Raw genomic sequence first — 19,548 nt, 5'->3', positions numbered from 1 at the left:
GGTAGTTATTCATCCAGCCTTCCATAGTTATGTTTGTTGGTGTGTAATGGGGCAGTGGTAGTGGGACTGACTATAATGTCCGTATGATATGTTCACGCCTCTGAAATGTAAAAAGCCCAGTAATCACATGATTTTCCCATTTTAATATGTTACTGGAAACGTGAGTAAAATGTGTAGGTTTAATGGTGAGACTGAAAACATTAATTGCTTTGGCCTTTCAATTCTTTACTAAAAATGTAAAATAGGAAATGGAGCTGTATAGAATCCAGCTGTATTCTTTATCATGACTGTGGTGAAAAGTTATATATTTGATATGATCCAAAATGCTATTTCCACAGCCTACACATTGTTGCTTCCACCAATAAAAATGAATAAAAAAGAATGTGGTTATAACTTGATTACATCGCAATTAAAGCTAAAATGTGTAATTTTTGTGTATTATGCTTTATAAAGTGCAGGTGTGTAGACATTAAGTAGAGGGTAGCCGTACTACAGAGAGAAGATCTGTCTTAGAGTATGCTGTTAGATTGCACATGATATTTCTTGCCTGTCAGAAAAACACCAAGTTTACATTTGAGTAAAATATTGATTGAAGAATTACAATATTGGGTATGTGTGTTAGCCTTGTGCTATGTACAGTGTAGCCCATGCAAAATGCTTCATCTGGGAGGAAAGGAAATCCTGTCTAGCTGAATGCCATTGGGGAAAAAATGATGATATGGACAATTTGCCCTTTCCAGGAGTTCAAATCTACGCATCATTGAGTGAGCGTTGAGAAGATGAATGCTAGTGAATACAATGGGAGCATTCCTCACAATCCTCCCATGGAGTCAAATGTGTAACTGTGATGTTGTGACTCACACAAAGACTTACTGACTTATTGTTGGTAAACATCATATCACCAGGATTCATAAATTGTGGAAATGAACATCTTTTCTCACATTTATGGCAGAGTTGGGCAGAAAAAAAATCACGATTACATTGTTAGCAGCTTTGAGGCCAATGCCATGGGAACCATTTAAATAAAATATACTGTTAGGTATTGATGTGTGTTTGTTGCTTGCTTGAAGAAAACAAGAACACCATGGTCAGTGAAGGAGAGTGGACTTAGACGGTCTGTCCTGGCTCAGTACCCTTGTAGGTCATACATGTGGACCCCATCAAAGTGCCCTTGTCAATCGCAGCAGAAACCACATCTGGGTCTACGACGTAAGAGGAACTAAAACAGGAAGGCAGGTCTGTTATGGATATACCCCTTGTATATTTTTACAATTATGTTTTCATATAAATCTGTTAACCCAAGTGGGCCTAAAACCACTTTAAAAACACCAGAACCCTGTACCTCCTCATAACTGGAATGTTGATACTTATGACATACAAAAAAGGGGGGGAAGAGAACGCTATAATTCTGTTGTCGGCGGATTTCCTGTTGAAATGTTATTTTTCTGTGTGATGGCAGCCTGCCTCTTTTTTCAGGGTCTTTGTATTTCTGTGTTCTGTTATGTGTGAGGATGCCTTCCTCCAGCTGAGACAAATCTGTTCAGTGTCCTGAATCTTTACCTGAAAGGCTACCTGAGAAGCTACATGTCACTGTCAACTGTTCAATTAGGCTGTGGGTGCAGAGTGGTGTTTTGCAACTTTTTACAACCCAACCACCCACTCACCCCCCACCTCACTTCCCAAGTTGCTCATATCCTTTCCCCACCCATAGGGAATTTTCAGCATTCCCTGGTCTCCTTGACCTCCTGCTGAAAAGGCCCTTTGCGGTTCTGGATTTAATCATCTCCCTCATCCCAGATAGATTGATCTTGTCTGGAGCCTTCCCAGTCTCACAAAGGTTCTTCTTGTCTGTGTTTGTGTGTGTGTGCGCGCGCGTGTTTTGTTTTCAAAGTCTCTCAGTTTTGGGTGAGCTGCATTGCTCTCACAGACGTAAATCCAGCCTGCCACAGAGGGTCCAAAGGTGATCTTGTTCCTGCCTGATGTAGATCTTCTTTGGCAGGAAAAACAAACCCAGAAAAAGTGTTGAGTGTTTTGAGCTCAGGTTGTGAGTATCCCACAAGGCCTGGCAGATGCGCTTCCCTTAAGTCGCGCTGAGAAGCTATGGCAACAGAAAACTGCGGCACTTTTCTTGGATTTGAAATCCCGACCCATGCGGAGCTTTGGATTATCAATAACAGAGAGGGATTCCCAGACCCCCACAGGCACTCCGCTAAGTCACCTCCAGCAAACCAGGGAGAGGAGAGCATTAGTACTAAGAAGTACTGAGATTGTAAGCAGTTCCCAACAGACAGGGATAAAGCAGTTCCTTTTTTATCGGGCCGACGAAGCGTGACTGATTTCCTGCTCCGATTGTTAGCGCGCCAGGGGTGTCTCGCTCTCGGCGGCCCACAGGGGCTAAGCTGTCACCTGCGGCTTTGTGGGGCGCTGGCAGCCGCCCGCCACGTACCGGGAACAGCGTGCTAATAGGCGCGCTAACGTGCTAGTTGCCGGGCCTGCTTTATCAGGCTCCTCCGCCTTTGCCTGTCAGCTGGAAGCCTTCTTCTCCAGTTGGAAGTGGGGAAGCTGAACACCTGCTCCGGCAGCGCTTTGGCCACTGCCGTCACGCTGCGACCTGCTCGACCACCTCGTCTAAGGAAAAGTGCTGGTGAATTATGGGTTCCACGCAGCCGCACGTGCTCATTACCTTTACGGGAGAGCGAGGAATGTCTCTGAATAATATACCTCCCGCCATCTTACTTGTTTTTATTGCTTGTGATTTAGGAGCTAATTTCTTAGACCTTTTACTCATTTTTTTACGGCGCTAATTTATTATATTATTTTTGTAAACATTTTCTATCCTCAATTTCTTCTCGCCAGCTGTGCCATTTGAGTTACTGCCGTGCCACCCGCATCAGTACGCTAGGAGTAATGCAGCTGAAGCATAGCAGACCTGCGCTGTACTCACCTGCAAACCAGCGCTTTTTCCTTTTTTTAAACACTGGCTCCTGCTAGTTAATACTGTGCCGTATCTGGCCAGAAGATGATTTTCATCACATTTTGAACATTAGTCACCCTGTGGCGAATGGTCAGTTTTTCTGTATACGTCCAGGTAGATATTTTTACTTGGAGGGGATGGAAATTACAAAACACTTACGGTAATTTCTGGGAACTGGTTTATGTCACTGTACAAGGAAACGCAGCCAATGTGAGTGTGTTGTGTTACCGTAGCAATGGCAGCTCAGTAGAAAAGCAGCCTTTGAGAAAGTGCTGTCAAAGTGAAAAAAGGAAATAAAACTATTGCATCAACTTTTCTGTTGCCATAAGCATAAATGAAAACGTCAATGATGAGTAATACCGGACGGCGTAGTATTAATAGTGCAGAAGACATGCACTGAGTTGCCTTTCAGAAATTCCTCTGGAAATTAGTTGCTAGTAACTGTGGCTTTTTACATCTTATTATTTATAAATCTGATCTTCCCATTGACATGCTTGGTATTAATGGCAACAAATGGCCTTTTTTCATTCAAAGGAAAATGGAAAATTTGCCCTAATGCAGCGCAGCTGGCTTTTCGAAAGTGCTTCTCTCCTGCTCAAACATCGCCTGTTAATGTCTTGGAGAACAGGGTGGGGGGTAGAGGGAGAAGGAGAAGGAGCTGGAGAAAAAACAGGGGAGTATGTGCCGATGCCAATGACAACGTGGTTTCTTTTCTTCGAGATTGGAACTTCTCCGAATATCTGTGGTGCGCTCCTGTCAAATGGCACAATGCAGTTGCCTCCGGTTGCAGTGACAGTTGGACGACTGTTGCCAGAGCGCTGAGTATCAGACTGAAAGCATAGCTTAGCACCTTCCTAACCTACGCATGAGACCACTGCTTTATAATCACTGTGTCATGCCCTTGAAGTGTCAGTGGGACACAAGCTCATATGCAGTCCCGCATTGGGATGTGACCCCACAAACTCCTGGGATTGAGCCTGTGAAAGTCTGGTTGTTGTGTCCTCTGAGAGGGGTGCACATGATTGGACGTACAGACCTGTGCTGCTCTATGCTCACTTTAAGGCCCCCCTTCGTGCCTGGCGGCCCGTGGTGGTACCGCGGGACACACTCCATGTGGCCCGCTTCACGAGGGGGCCCTCCTGTTTGTTTCATTTTCTTTCCTTTTGTTCTTTTCCCGAGTATTTAGAAAAGCTCTCGCAGCTGTGATTTGGCTTTTTTTTTTTTCTTTTTTTGGCGGACTCCGAGGACCAGCGGGAAGGGTCTGGCATCTGCACAACGGTGATCCCTGTTTCTCTCTCTTTCCATCCTTTTCTTCTGTCGTTCCCCCTGCTTGCCATCCCTGCTCTCTTTGTTTTGTTCTTTGGCTGCAGTCACCCACCCCCCTACTTGAGTGGGGGCCCTGAGTCAAAACCTCTTCTTCAGTGCATAAGGCAAAAGGGATGGACTGAAATAAACAAACTGACTTTGTTCAAACTGTTGTATAAAAAGGATCTTTGACTTTTTGTTGGTGGGAGGGTAGTGGCGGTGAGGGAGGCGGAAGGGGATGGCACAGGGACATCATGACCAAGCTTATCCAATTGAAAACTTTACCACTCAGGACCTGCTGTTATTGAGCTGTAAGGTAAAGCAATTTGGCAGATGCTTTTAGCCAGTGCAATTTACAAAAGGTGCATCTGACGTGGTAAGCAAACACCACTAGACCTAGAGATGGGCAAAGTTGCAGTAAAGTCAGTGCTGCTGTTCGTGCATGTCGCCAGACTAGCAAGATGAACACAGAGGTTTAAAAAAAAAAAATGAATTAACTCTAATAAGGTGCAGTCTGAACAGGTTGGTTTTAAGATGTTTGTGGGAAACAGTCAGTGATTCTGCTTTCCTGACTGCCTACCCCAAGTTAAATGTTAAAGTTTTAAAGCAAGTTACATGTTTGTTCGAAACAAAACTTTTTTTGTATGTTAAATTTCTCTGCATGTACTAGATTATGGAGAACGAACAACAGGCCAATCATATCAAGGAAACAGCAGAAGCAAAATTCTCCAAACTCTTCAATCCTGTCATTATTGGCTCCAGTGATAACTCCAGCTGCCATTTATTGATCCAGCAAGCAGCTGTGCTTTGTCTTGCTAGTTAAAATGTGGACTTTGAGGTGAACAGTTGTGTGGTCAGAAAACAGGTGTTGCCCGGACAGTTCAAACTGCAGAAGAAATGACAGGTATCACGAAGTCTGTCTGAAGGCAGGGGTTTATAACAGTAAGATCTGAACACTGCTGTAACCATGTGGAGTTTTCATGAGAGCTGTGACTTCTGCTTTGCCATGTTTTCACCACTATAAAACAAATGTTTTGGGAGAAATTCATTCTTGCAAGGAAAAGTCTCATTATTTATATAAAAAAAGTTAATTCTGGTCATTTTTGTGCCAGTTTCTTCCATTCTGTGCCAGAACATTCTATAATTTATACTCACTTATATTCTACTGTTAATGGAGTCAAACAGTCTAGCATGCTCATTTTCTTCATTATAATTAGCTATGAACCATCTAGTCAGTTTCTGTTGCTGTGGTTTGATGTCTTTCCAATCTCAACAAGCTAACCATAGCATCTAATAGCAAAACTGTAAAGAAACTTACTTGACTGAGAGCAAAATGTGGATTCACTCAATAATTTTTCCTCAACATTGAAATGAAAATAAGCGTAAGTGCTACTTTCTTAGAAAATATACTTTATTTTTATGATTTAAAAAAAAATTGCTCAACTCTCCAACTTCCACTCCAATTTAATTATAAGCCAGATTTAAGGGCCAAAGTTGGTAAATCCAAACTAAATAAATGGGAAAGGACTGTGTGAACCGTGGAAGATAAAATTTGCATTATGGCTGTAATGTTTCCTCAGTAAGATTAGTTCATTAGACTGCCCACTCTGTCATGGGGTCTCCCTAAATATGTCTTTGGAGGCAGTGAACCGATCAGGACTTTCACTGCTAGACTGTCTCTGAAGCCTCGATCCCGTCTCCTGCCTGTGACTGATGGCCTCTTCCCGGAGCAGGGTCAGAGAAAAGAGGGGTTAGAGATGTGTGAGCTATGGCAGGAACTGTTTATGCACAGCAACAAAAGTGTAACCGTTTAAAAATATATAGTCCATAAAAAATACTTTTATAAAAATTATAAAAAAACTTCCTTATGATGATATTGTGGTATGTCACTGTCACATAAATCAGTTCTTTGGTATTTCTCCTTTGTATTCGACTTTGAAAATGGTCTAACAATGCATGGGCCAGTTTAGCTTGGGCCATCCAGGGCTTCACGACTTTCAGGACAGTGATTATGGGAAATGGGCTCAGGTGGAGATGAAATGCACTCAGGTCGAAGCCGAGGCCCAAAATACTGTATTTGAGAAAAGAAAGTGCATCACCCTTGAAGCTTACTGTAATTGGGTGAGAATTGGTTTGGTGAGCAGATGCACTCATATTAAAAAATGCACGTACACAGTAAAATGTTCAGCTCTAACAAAGCTGTTCAACTCTATCAATTTTTCATTATTTCAGTAAGCATCACATTCCTTCTGTCAGAGCATAATGTGCTCAACCAGTGCTAATTTAATACTGAATATTTTACTGCGTTAGTGTAAGATCCACACTGTACTATGATACTCTAAATTTGTTCGTTAAATAATAGAATGTCTTTTTGATAGGCTGGCTCAGCTCCAGCACCATTAAACAGTTTTGGTTTGAAACAGATGAGCTCACTCGTTAAAGTGTCAGCATAAACAAGTCTGCTGCACCCTGAAGCATGGGGATCTGTTAATTCCTCAGAAACATCTGTGTCAGCACATCACCCTTTCCTCTTTGAAGACTGATTAGTCTAACAAGCTTCTGAATAGAGGAAGACAGGGATGGGGTCTGCTGGTTTCACTGGATTGTGTAAGATCATGGAGCTCAAATGGTGGTGTAGGCATCAGTAAGTGCTCACTGATGTTTTTTGAGTTCTCACAGGCTAGCTGTGAAAGTATCTAAACTGCTGAAATTAAGCATTGTCATAATTTCCCTTCGGGTGGGACACAAAGGAAAAGGAACAGGAAAAAGGAAAACATTTTCTTAGCGGATACAATCGTTCCAAGATTTTTGTTGTTAATTGCCTCTAAGTGTTGATGGGAGAAAAAGTACAACTAAGGCACCATTTCTGCTCAGTAGTCACAGGATGACTTTAAACTGAGTTAAGATCTCACTTTAGAACATTTAGGTGAATGCATAGTGAAATGGGGACACCTCAGTTGTTACTGGCTTTAATTAAGATGCAGAACAATACACCATTCTGGCTAGTGCCAGCCCTATCAGCCCATCTAAACTCACTATTTACCTACAAAATAGTGAGTATTCATGGGGCCTGAGCTTGAACACACTTAGTCTCTGCCTCTCTACAGGAAATAAGATCATTGTATTGCTCAATCATATCCTACTAAGACTCGACAATTCATTTTGTTTTGTCCATTCAGTTAGGTTCACCCCTACATTGGATTAGAAATAAGTAGGGATTGGTTGTAGTAGTTGAGTAATTTTTCGATGGCTGAATTTAAGAAGATCATGTTCTTCAGATTCAGTGCTCAGGGTGCGGGTGATGCCATGGTAACCCAAGAGGCACATTCGGCTAAATTCCTAATTGTGGAGGGGGGAAAAAAAAACAGGGTTCAAAAAGAAAGGAAGTAGTTATGTTTCCAGTGTTTATGTTGTTGTAACATGGAGGCCCTCCAGGGCTGCTGTTGTTTGGCCAGTCAGAGTATTGAGACTGAGGCCTAGAGTCCTTTCCTTGCACATATCGTATGTACAGTGATGTAAGGTCCCTGGCCCCGGGCCAGTTGCGGTATGCTGTGGTCCCTGCGTAGTGTCACCAGCTGTGAGCCTGGGTCGCTGTGCGACATCGCTGGCTTGGCCTGTCCCCTCAAGGAAGGACACCTAAGAAAGTAATGTCTGATGATGTGCACAGCCCAGGCAGCATATAGCACTGTGTCAACACTGGTCTTGAGCACCAGAGTGTAGGAAAGAGAAAATTTGTATTATTTTATTTATCAGGGAATGCCATCAATTCATTTATTAACAGCACGGATGGTTATCTTGAATAGTGCTGTTGGGGAAAGCTGATTGACTGTGGGGCTACATTACATTACATTACATTACAGGCATTTGGCAGACGCTCTTATCCAGATCGACGTACAACAAAGTGTAAATAAATGGATGTGGTAAATAAATGGCTATAAATGGATCTTATGAGACCATGTGATGTTTAATGAAGCTATAAGGTCAAGCTAGCAGGCACTGCTAGACTTGTGACTGTTGGAGCAATAGGGCTTCCTCCATCCACCTGCTTCTATTTACTGTATATCATCCTGAGGGCCGTTCATGTCTTCAGCTGGGCCCAGCTGGGACAGAATTCCTGTTTCAATGCAGTGATTTATTTTGTTCTTCTGTGCCATTTTTGGATTGTGGCTGGGATTCACTCGGTATTTGTTCTTAACTTTGCTCTTCATTGTCTAACAATTAAAAGTAAGAATAAATAAAGAAAAATTTCAGACAACACTTAATTGTCAGTCAAAGTTAATCGGAAATGTGTTTTTGAATACAGTGAAGAGAGTGGAATGTATCTACCCTAATTAAAATCTCTTGCGTGTAGAACACTATCCCTATTTAATATATTTGAATGGTAGCAGTAACTAGCACTAGAACATTTTTTGTTTTTCGTATTTGAGTGTTATTTTAATTATTCATATATACACTTATCGTCCATAGAGGAAATTGAGTAATGGCTGGCAAATTTGCAATGTTACAAAATCATGCTGTAATAGTCTTTTAAAGGAAAGGCGTGTATTTTGGGTTTGGCAAACCTTTTACTGACATGAGTCAGGTTTTCACTAAGGAAGTCTAAGCACTAAGCACCAAGAAACAGAAACACAACTGGCCACTTTTATAGGAACTGGGTGGGGCTGCACTGGCAAGGCCATATAAATCAATGATATGTAGACATTTGCTCATTTTATGCCATGTAGGAGCTGGTATATTTGTGCTAATGTTTTACAAGTTTTAAAAAGATTTGAAACGCTCTGATTTCTGAGATATTTTGGTATGCTTCAAATATTTAATATATGACAAATGTATCTGAAACACATAGGCCTAATGGTCAGTATCTGAATATGCGCAAGGCATTATTCTCTCCAGATGAGAGCATATGATAATTGCTCTTTATGATGGCATACAACACTTTATCTGTCTATAAGAGCAGAACTGCTTAATTACATGAAGGGATCATAAATCTTTATATTTATAAATGCGTTTGAGTCATAGGATGGGCTGGATTTGGTCTGATTACAGGAATGACAAACTGATGATTTTTGTTATTTGCTTATATTCTTTCCTTATTTAAAAAGCTGTAGATACAATGTAACTACACATTAATTTCACTAAATATATAATTAATCATTGCCTTCTTAATGTGCCAACATAATTAGAAAGGCTCCAACAGACCAGAGCTTGTAATTGTCACCTGAGCCCGACCAGAACTCGAGAGTTTAGATCAGGCTGGGTCCTAATTCTCTCATTTTATATTAGGCTCAGTTTGGGTTGGAAAAAACAATGGCTAAATTAATTGCTAATATAAAAATTAATAAGCTAGCTACTGTTCTTGAACAATAGTAGGCCTGCCTTAACCATGAATGTGAAAAAACAGGGCGCTTGGTACATTTTCAAGCAAAGAACGAGATTTTTTCAACAACCGCAATAAAACCGCTACCTCCCATTTTTTTTAAAATCGACTTTACAAAAAAAAAAAAAAGCCCAAAGTCACACATTACAAGCAGACTTGGCAATTCTGCTGTACTGTATATAAGTACGGTGGCCGTAAAACAGGAACATTGTCATTAGGATGGTACAATGCACAAGCCTGCCGCCGCGCACCATCTACTAATCAGACACAGACGTCTGCAGGATATCGATGATACCTCAAACCAGGGCGACGCACTTGCTAAAATCGGGTTTGAATCGGGTCGGGCTTTCAGAATGGTGCAATGCACAGACTTGGGCCGAAAACAGTGTGGGCTCTCGTTGGGTCGGGATAAAAGCTCCGGACCCGTTTCAAGCTCTGCAACGGGCTATGAAGTGTCATCATATATTTAATGACAGAGAGACCTAACGTCCTAACGCCATTTGGTCCAAGAGAACAAGGTCTTATACTCAATTCCAGTGTCCTGAGAGGAACTTAATGCTTAATGTGAAACAGGTTTTCCGCAAGGGGAAACGAGCTCACAACTTGGAACATTCATTTATCAGGCTTTCATCACCTCAAGAAGACTAAAACTGTAATGTTCAAAAAGTTTATTTGATGTTTAAAACCTCTTTTATGTATGTTTTGTTTAATGTTTTTACAGTCGACCAATGTTTTACTAATTTGTCTACACATATTTCAGAGTATCTGCTGTGAAAACTGTCATTTTTACCTATTAGACATATAACATGACACTCTTATCAAATGACTTATTCAGCTTATTGTTTTACACACAGTCAATTCATACAGCTGGATATTTATTTAATCAATTCAGGTAAAGTGTTCTGGGATACAATGGCAGTGTCCAACCTGGGAATTCAACCTGCAACATTGAAGTTGCCCTGTTCCCTAACCTATGTACTACAGTGCTGCCCATTTACCCGCCCTTTAATTTAACCCTTTCCTATCGCTGACTCCAGCCCTAAACCTGCCTCAAACCCTAAAACAGACATTCAAATATACAATTACACAAGTTTAACAGTCTGCATAATGTATAGCAGTGAAAAAGTGGTTACTTAACTACCACTGTATATTTCTCGCTCATTTTAAAGTGTCACATAGAATTTTCTGGAGTTCATTCAGATTCTGTCACACATTAGCCCAAAGCTGTGCATTTGTGTGTTTATTTGAGAATGAGTTTCCATCTCAGATCATTACGTTTCCAGTTTGATGGAGTGCACCTGCTGTTTGGCAGGAGGTGTGTCAAAAATGTGAAACATTCAACCCCCTCGCTTTATTAATTCTGGAGCTATATGAGCATGACGTACCGACCCAGACGTTTCACCTTTTCCGTAGACCAAGTGTGACTCAGTTAACATTGGTTCTTTTATAAGGAAGAAATACTACTTCAGTTTGAAAGACCAGCCCAGAAAGTAATGGCACACAGGTCATAAAGCATGAATAAGAAGCTTTTTTTCATTATTGTGTTTATATTATGTCTACAGTGCCTCTGTGTGATATAGGACCAGTCGAATGGTAATAGAATCAACACCACTGTTTTCTTCTGCTCTCCTGTTGCAGTGAAATTATGATGCCTGTGAATGGTCCTTCAAGTACAGTACTTCAATTGTAGCTGTTTTTCTGGTTTTCCCCCAGCTGTTTACACCTATTGTTTCCAACGCATGATGTGTTATATGTCCTGTATGACGTGTTATATAATTTTTCTGTTGAAATGTAGATGGTTTTGAGGGTATAGTGTTAGCGGTAGCCATAGGAAACCCATAATAAATGCTCACAGGTTAGCCCTAGTCGAGCCGAGATGCAGTTGAAGCAGGTCTGTTTTTAGCCTGTAGCAGAATTGCATTTCCTGACCATAGCGGGGAGCTCCTTCCACCACTGGGGAGCAGAGAAGAGACGTGGCTGATAGGGAAGTCTGATTTACTGATGTCATCCTAACTGCACATGTGAGTCCAGACAAGAAACAAAATCAACTGATATTCACTACACAGTGCATCAGAGGCTGAAGGAGATGGCTGGATTGCTAGATATGTATCACTTCTTTATCTATTTTGGTGATTTAAAAGTTCACCTGGCCATAATTATGGCATAGTCATCGTTACTTCTGATGTGGTGTGTCTGATTGATAGGTGTTTACACTGCTCACAGTGGGGGCCAGGCAGTCTGTGATGATAAGCAGAACCCGTGCTCAGAGCACACAAGGTCCAGAGCGTGGCCCATGTGGTCAGTGCCTGGGGTCAGTTGCTGGTGTCGAGACGGGTCAGGGCCTTGCCCAAAGGGCGTGAGAAGGTCATGGCAGTTGCTTTGCGCTCATCTTCCTGAGGGAGCACTCAGCCTGTCTAAGATGGCATGAAACATACTTCATTCTGAGAGCGAACAAGGTGTGTCTGTTTTAGAATGTGTTAACAGGGAGGTTTCAGAAAGTGCCCATATCATCTGTGCCTCTTGCAGTCTGTGTGATGTTAAATCACAGTTATCACTTTTTTTGTTCTTCTGTCCATATAATTCCAAATACAACTGGAAAAAGTAACAATTACATTTCGTTACAGAGCATTCATGAATATCATATCTAGTGTACTGTGAACTTTCAATGTACTCATCCCGTCGACTAAATACCTCCCTTCACTAGCTATCAGTGTTGCACCTACGTTGATTTTATTTTGATATCTCACTTCTGGGTTAAAAATCAGCTTGAGAACCAAGAAGCTTGGAAACGCGTATTTCTCGTCAGGACTTTAAACTAAATTTGCCCCAACCCCCTGACAATTTTGCTCACCCTTGTAAGTTACATGTTAACAAATGATTTAAAAAAATATATTTTAAAATATACAATGCAGGAGAATTGTATTGGCTGTCTCAAGAGAGAATGTCGGGCCGTCCCTGTTGGAAGACATCACAAACACGCAGCAGGGAAAGTTTCTGGGTTTGTGTGCCCGAGCTCTGAGTGCTGTCTCCTGGCGATGGCGTCCAGGGCCTCCAGGCCCTTGAGATAGGCCCCGTGCGTTATCTCGCAGGCACTACTCCAAAGTGACCTGTGTCAGGCCCGTGGCCTGATTAACCCGATAGCCGCTAGTTCCGCCGGGCCTCCCAAGTGCCCGTGGCCTTTATCTGTGCGGGGTCGCCGTGGGAACTGCTCAGCGTCCGGGGTCGTGACGCTGGGCTCCATATCCAGGCCTCGCCGCCTTGCGCCTCTGGGGTGATGAAACGCCACTTCTCGGAAGCAAGCGTACGCCTGTCCCCGAAGAGCGTCGCTGTGATAGCCACCATCTCAGCCCATCGCTGGCAGAGGCACTCAGCTGTTTTAGGACAAGGACCCTCAGGGACATCAACCATCGGGGTCCATTATTAACTCCTTCTGGCCATCCCGAGTGTCTCCTCTTATCTCCGTGGGAACCGTGGTTTGATTCTAATGGCGTACGCAGGGGTTGTAGGGCCCACAGATGGCTTTTCTGTGATTGTTTTGGTCTGTACATGTAACTTCCTTTTAACACAATGTGTGTGTGCATACAGTAAGTACTGCATGAGTCTCAGTGGGCTCCACAGTAAAGTTACCCACAACTGACAAATGTAAACATGTCGGTTCAGCACTTTTGAAGCATTCATAATCTCGGCAGTAATCACCCCAACTCAAACCAATAGCCCCACCCATGCCAATTTGTGTCTTCTATGGCACATGGACGAGTACCTCTTTTTTCTTTATACCCATTGTTAATCTGATGGTGAATGATGGTGTGTCTCCTGCATTGTTTGAAGCAAAATGGTACCCTATGTAGTGACAATGAATGGAAAAAGCATATTTATTACCAAAACAGAAGGGATATTGGTGTTGGAACAATGGTAATGAACAATATATCCCCTCTCTCTCTCTCTCTAACTCCCCCTCCCCCTCTTCTTCCACCTCTCTCTCTGTGTCTCACCCCCTCCCTGCCTCCGTCCGCAGTTCAGGCTGGGCTCAGTGGAGCTGCAGCCTGTGGCAGAGCCCTGTGAGGTGATTAAAGCGCTCATTAGCCACGGGCTGGAGCGCAGCGGTCAGCTGCAGGCCAGCAGCCTCCACCTGCGGGAGCAGAACCAGCGTCTGAGAGAGGAGCAGGACCACATGACGGCAGAGTAGGTGATCGCCCACAATGCACTGCCCCGCCTCGCTGCCCCACCTCACTGAGTGTGGTTCTGTTTGTCTGTGTCTGCCTGGCGCTCAGGTGAAACTGGTACGAAAATGCCCACAGAAGCCTGGATTTGTGCAAGCCGTGTGTGTCTGAATGTGGAGCCTGTTCCTTTTGGTGACTCTTTCCGTGGCACACTGCAACACCACCGGCGTGAGCCGCACGTTTCCTCTTACGAGTCACGACATGGGTGTAACGCGGGTGGGAGCGGCATCGCTAGAAGTGTCTCTCCATGAAGCACAATGGCTCAATTTTCAGCACTCTAAATTTGGGAGGCAGAAATATAGCAGGTCCAGAAGCACATTAAAAAAAGGGAAAAGGAGAGGTTGCGCTGTGAGACTAATGGATAGCATGTGTCACTAAGTGGGCCTGCCTGTAACACACGTATTGCGGTTCTGAAACTGGGGAGGGGGAGGGGGCCCCCCGGCTGCCTGCCCAGACCCTCGCCCCCGGAGCGATCGCCCTCCCACGCCCCCGGAGCGTGTGAAGGGTCCTGTGCGTCACCCAGGCGCTCGCCCCCGCACTCTGTTTACCGCCTTCGCCATGGCGACGGTCTGCACGGTCTCCGCGGATTCCCTCCCCGCCCCTCACCAGCTGGACCCCGTCCTGAGGATCAACGATGACATCATCACTCGGTTCCCTACGCGGTATCCTCGCCGGCCCCTCCCAGGAACAGTCGGAGCGGGAGTTTCTTTAAGGGGGGGGGGTTTGTATTTGTGCTCAGTGGCCAGACAGCAGTTTGGCTAGGCTTGATTGTGCTGAAGTGGACTGTGTGTCCACATCATCCCACCCAACCATCCCTTTTGCGTATTTCCTTTAAAAGTGAGTGTAAAAATAGGAATAATGATGACCACAACCTTCCCTTGTATTTCTCAGCTTTCCCAACTCACGTCATGTTCAGTTTGGCTTTCAGGAGGCCAAGAATTTCTTTCTGAACATTGTTTAGTCTGCGGGGACAGTTTAGTGGTCTATTGAGCAATTTGGTTGCACATTTTGTTTAATTAAAAGGACCTTTATTTCTTCATTATACAGGAAGACCAATGATAAATGTTTTCACTTCCTTTGTTTGATAATTAAGATGTCAGAACCAAAAGTGAACATTGCATGCTTACTCATAGATTCTATCACAGAACCATTCGCTTGTCTAAGTTGTTTATCAAGTGATTATCAGCTTCACAAATCATTTCTTAGGTAATTAATGTTAATTCCATTTCCACATTAAAATAAGTATAAGTTGTCAAAATGACATTCATTGAAGAAAGGATGCATTACCTGATGATGTAAGGGCCTGCCCTGATCATGTGACCACCAGTAGTGCTATGACCTTTAAGTGACAGGTTTTCCCTGTCAAATATGAACCGTGTCACTGTGAAACTGAATGGGAGTCCCATTCAGTTTATGCGCAGTTAGCCATAGCATCACCTAAGAAGGGAGCTTTTTGGTCAGTAGACCCTTGCCTCAGCGCTCAATAGCAACTCTTTTGGGCTCATCCTGTGCGTTGAGTCCTTTCCTCTGTACCCGCCTCTCCTTACCCTGAGCTCCTTCCCTCTCCCCCCCGCAGGATGGACAGGTACGTCCACGGGAAGGATAGGCTGGAGAAAGAGCTGTACTCACGCTTCGCCCTGGTCCTGAATGAAAAGAAGGCCAAGATCCGGAGCCTGACGGAGAAGATACAGGAGCTGGAGGAGGACCTGGGGAAAAAAGAGCAGAGGTGACAGGATATGAGCCTGTATAAGAACACAGTGCCAACCAGTCATACCTGTTTAAAAAAATCTGAAAACATAAATAGATTTGCATTGTATGGTAGCTTCATCGAAATTGCTTCACATAAGAATGCCACTCCAAGATGAAAAAACCCTAATGCAGAACAAATTCACTTTCTTTTTCCTGAAATAAAATGCTGAGATTCCTCTATTACTGTATCTTCAGCACACGTGTCATTTTGTCATGTTTTCCTGTTGAGGAAATGTTTATGCCGTAACTTAGTGATACGTACAGTAGTGTAGATGGTGCTGGTGTGTAAACACAGCAGTGTGGCCTGGGGACTGCTTCCCCGTAAAGTCCCTCTCTTACTCATTCCGAAAATGAGAGTTTGAATGGCAAAGGAGCCAAAGACTAGCATAAGAAACTTCTGTGGAAATGATCAGACACATCCATCCCTGCTGCTGTGCACTGTAAACAATAAATAGCAACAGTGAAAAAAGAAAGGTATCCTCAATTGTTATGCATTATCAAAATAGGATCGTTTGTTTTCGTTACATTGTCTGTTTTCTTGGAATGTCAGTTACCTTTTTCCCCAGGATTCAGAGAGTCATTTCCCAGATTTCCCCCCAATTGGCTCTGTGCTCTTTTAGAGTCTCTCTGGGGAACACTTGCTCTTGGGTCTTTGTGACAGCTTGATTTAAACTGATGGATTGATATGGCTTTGAGCTGGAGATGAATGGAGATGAATGGGGGACACTCGGTTTCTCCATCCCTCTTTCACAGGCACTCCTGTTCTCCCCCTTTTTCTCACTCAGGCAGGGGTCTTTGGGGAAGAGGGGGGCCTTGAGAGAAGAGGAAGACGAGGGGGAGACCGGTGCCCCAATGGACGACGACTACGGGGGAAGCACGGACGAGGAGCAGTCGCAGAGCCCCCCCCGCACTCAGGCCCGAACAGCGCCCCTCAGAGGTACCGTATGATAAAAGCTCTTTGTCTCGGGCTAATTAGCATCAGATCCTGGAAGGAGTTCCAACGCAAACCAAAATACAGCTACACGTTTCAGGGTAGACTGCAACAGAGCCTGCCTGGCGCTAATCATCTCCTTATGAAGAGCTTACGAAATTACAAACATCAGTTTACTCTGGGCGCTCTCAGGACCTGATCCCAACCTCTTTCTTCCCACACAAAGACGGGACCAATTGTTTTGCGTGCTCCATGTGAGCTGTCGGAAGCTTTCATCAAGATCACCACTGATGTCGTTGGGATTTACTGCTGCACGTGTTGTAGTGCAGAATCTCTGAAGGGTTGCTGGGCCAATCAGGAGACGCTTCCATGCGTGAACTTGTGACCACATTCACACACACTCCAGTGCGCTGGTGTTTCAGTCACCTTGGGTGAAGGTTAGGGCCATTCATTGAGTTTCTGGGCCGTACCTTTGCCAACCACAAAATGAGTCTTAACAGCTGTGGAAACCACTGTAGACATACTCCCGTGCGTTCCTTTCCACGGTGCTGTCAGGTGGGAGTGAGAAACGCTCTGTAGTAGTGACTAAGGGGTTGATGGTAAGACTCAGCCCTGCTCCCTCATCTCTTCCCCTCATCCCTTCTCATCTCTGTGCTTCTCTGTGATCCTTCTCTCCGAAGGTTAGGGCAGAAGGTGTTCATCATCGTCTGTTCTCTCCAAAACTCCCACTTGTCTTTGCGCGAATGCACAAGCTCAAGGTTGTCAGAGTGGGTTAAAGAAGGAAAGAAAGATTTTTTTTTAACATCCAATATGAATACTTAATTTCTATGCGTTTGAATAAGGTCCAGAGACATTGTGCTAATACAGTTCTGTGTTATCATTGGTTTAACATGTAGATTGTGCCAACAGTCTTTTACTTTTATAAGTATTTAAAACAGTGTTGGAGCAGAATAGCAAACTAGAACTACATATCCTCTCCTGGGGCTGAAGAAGTTGGGGGGGGGGGGGGGGGGGACAGACCACCATAAAGCCCCAGATGTGAAGCTCAGCCTGCAGGGTCTGTGTGCTGCTGATCTGGGAACAGTGGGGGAGAATCCTGAAACTGCTGCTTTCTTTCATTCCATTTAAACTGACCTGACCTGTGCTGTCCAACAGACCCCAGACCTGCTCCAGTTAAAATTCAGAATGAGACAGGAGTTACTGCTGACCTTTCATCACACTAAAGTTGCTCTCAAAATAGTTCCTCTGGGCGTTCCTGCCAATGCCTATAGCATTAGCATCCACAAGAACCCACAGGTGATGACATAAACGTCAGTTAGCTCTATGTTAGTATCTGTTGCTAGGAAACCATGTCTGTGTTTCTTTTCAGATAATCAGAATCTGGTTGTAACGGGGTTTTAGTTGGGGTGGTGGTCCTGTCTGGTTGTGAGTGTATCACTTTGAGTCACTCAGTACGTGGTGTCTGAGGGAGATGAGGAAGGGTGGATCCGCCCTCACGTGGGCAGTTTTCGTCGCTCAGTTTCCTCTCTTTCTCACTTTAAGGAAGTGGAGTTATCTCACTCAGGGGTCAGGTCAGCGCCCCTGTTTTGTTACATTTTTGGGATCATTATCAGATTCGTCTCTGTCTCCTGCAGTGTCCTTTCAGATCCGTGGTAGTGCACTCACACAAGATGAGCGCGGGTGAAACATCAGTTAAATTGGCAGGAGTGGTGGATGAGAACAGGCATCACAGCTGCAAGCTGCAAGGCTGGTGCAGGGAGGTAGATGTCTGGCAGACATCAGCGCCTGATTGGCTGCAGGCGTTGCTATTACACGATGCGGTAGGGAATACCCCCTTCCTCCCAGGGATGTGCAAAAGCTATGTTTAGACTGCTATGATTATGTGACAGATCTGATTTGAATGGGTTACGAAACATTCTTCTTTCACCGAATGTATTAATGGCAAAAAAATTCAACAAAAAAAAAGAAAAAACACAGCCTGGTTCATCCAATGTCTGCTGCAGCTCCCATAGCAACTGTACGGCAATATAAAACAAAGGAAATACAGTTATTCTTTCAAATGCTTGCGGTTGTTTTTTTTTTGTGTGATGTGAAATTATCTGAGGTCAGAAAAAGAGAATGTCATAATTCTTTTTTTGCACATGTGGCCTTTCATAGTTCAGTATATTTAAGCATACAGAGCCACACACATGTCACTAGTGAGACAGCGAGTGGAGGTTTGAGAGAACTCCTGACTTGACAGTTTAAGTGACAGAAGGCAGATTATGTTCCACCTCGTGGGACTGATGCCCAGTCCTGGCATAGTCACTGGCCAGTACACCTCACGGCATCAGTAACCTGCGCTCTAGCCGGATTAGCCAAATAAAGCCTGTTTTCAGACACTGTTGTATTTCACTCTACAAGTGAATACAGGCTGCTTTAAATCGGACTTTTCACTTAGTGCAGATTTTGTAAAAACGCTCTCCTTTGCTGATTAATGGCAGTGTGGGGAAATGCTTGCAGGGTTTTGCCATGTTGTGTAACCCTGACAGTGAGTCAGAGACCCTGCTGTTCCACGGTGCTGCTGTTAGGGGGCATTGGGAAGATTTCATGTTTTATTAACTTCTTGACTATAAGCACACAAATGTGAAACTCATCCACCAAAAAGCACATGTATAAGGCTATATGCTACTGTTCGGTAGCTGTGGCGATTTCCACGATCTGTTATGCAGATATTGCCCTGTATCCAACCGACATTTGTCTTTAACTTGTCTTTGACTTGTAAGCGAGTGCAAGTTGTACTCTTATATTTCATATTGTTAACTGTTGATTGATTTGTCAGAGACAGGTAGTCCCAATCTTGTGTTTGCATTTGATGATGAAGATCAGTAGTAATAATATTTCTCCCCAGACATAGCCCTTCTCCATCAGCTTGCCCTTCTGTGTGTTAAAGTTGAGAATGAGTGGTGCTGATGTTAGCACTTTACTTGAACTGGAGGGAGATGAGAGGCTG

General features: G+C 43.8%; 1 protein-coding gene across 2 annotated transcripts in view; it reads left to right on the top strand.

The window, feature by feature from the left end:
* LOC135238906 (DNA repair protein XRCC4-like) overlaps positions 1–19,548 on the top strand; it is a 69,386-nt gene that overhangs the window by 22,324 nt on the left and 27,514 nt on the right. For both annotated transcript variants that reach the window (XM_064307071.1, XM_064307072.1), the window contains exons 4-6: positions 13,672–13,838; positions 15,453–15,602; positions 16,411–16,562. In XM_064307071.1, coding sequence (XP_064163141.1) covers positions 13,672–13,838; positions 15,453–15,602; positions 16,411–16,562 — 469 coding nt within the window. The remainder of the gene's footprint in view (positions 1–13,671; positions 13,839–15,452; positions 15,603–16,410; positions 16,563–19,548) is intronic.

Source organism: Anguilla rostrata, chromosome 14 (genome assembly GCF_018555375.3).
Source record: "Anguilla rostrata isolate EN2019 chromosome 14, ASM1855537v3, whole genome shotgun sequence".
Classification (NCBI taxonomy): Eukaryota; Metazoa; Chordata; class Actinopteri; order Anguilliformes; family Anguillidae; genus Anguilla; species Anguilla rostrata.
This window is presented reverse-complemented; position numbering and strand designations above follow the sequence as displayed.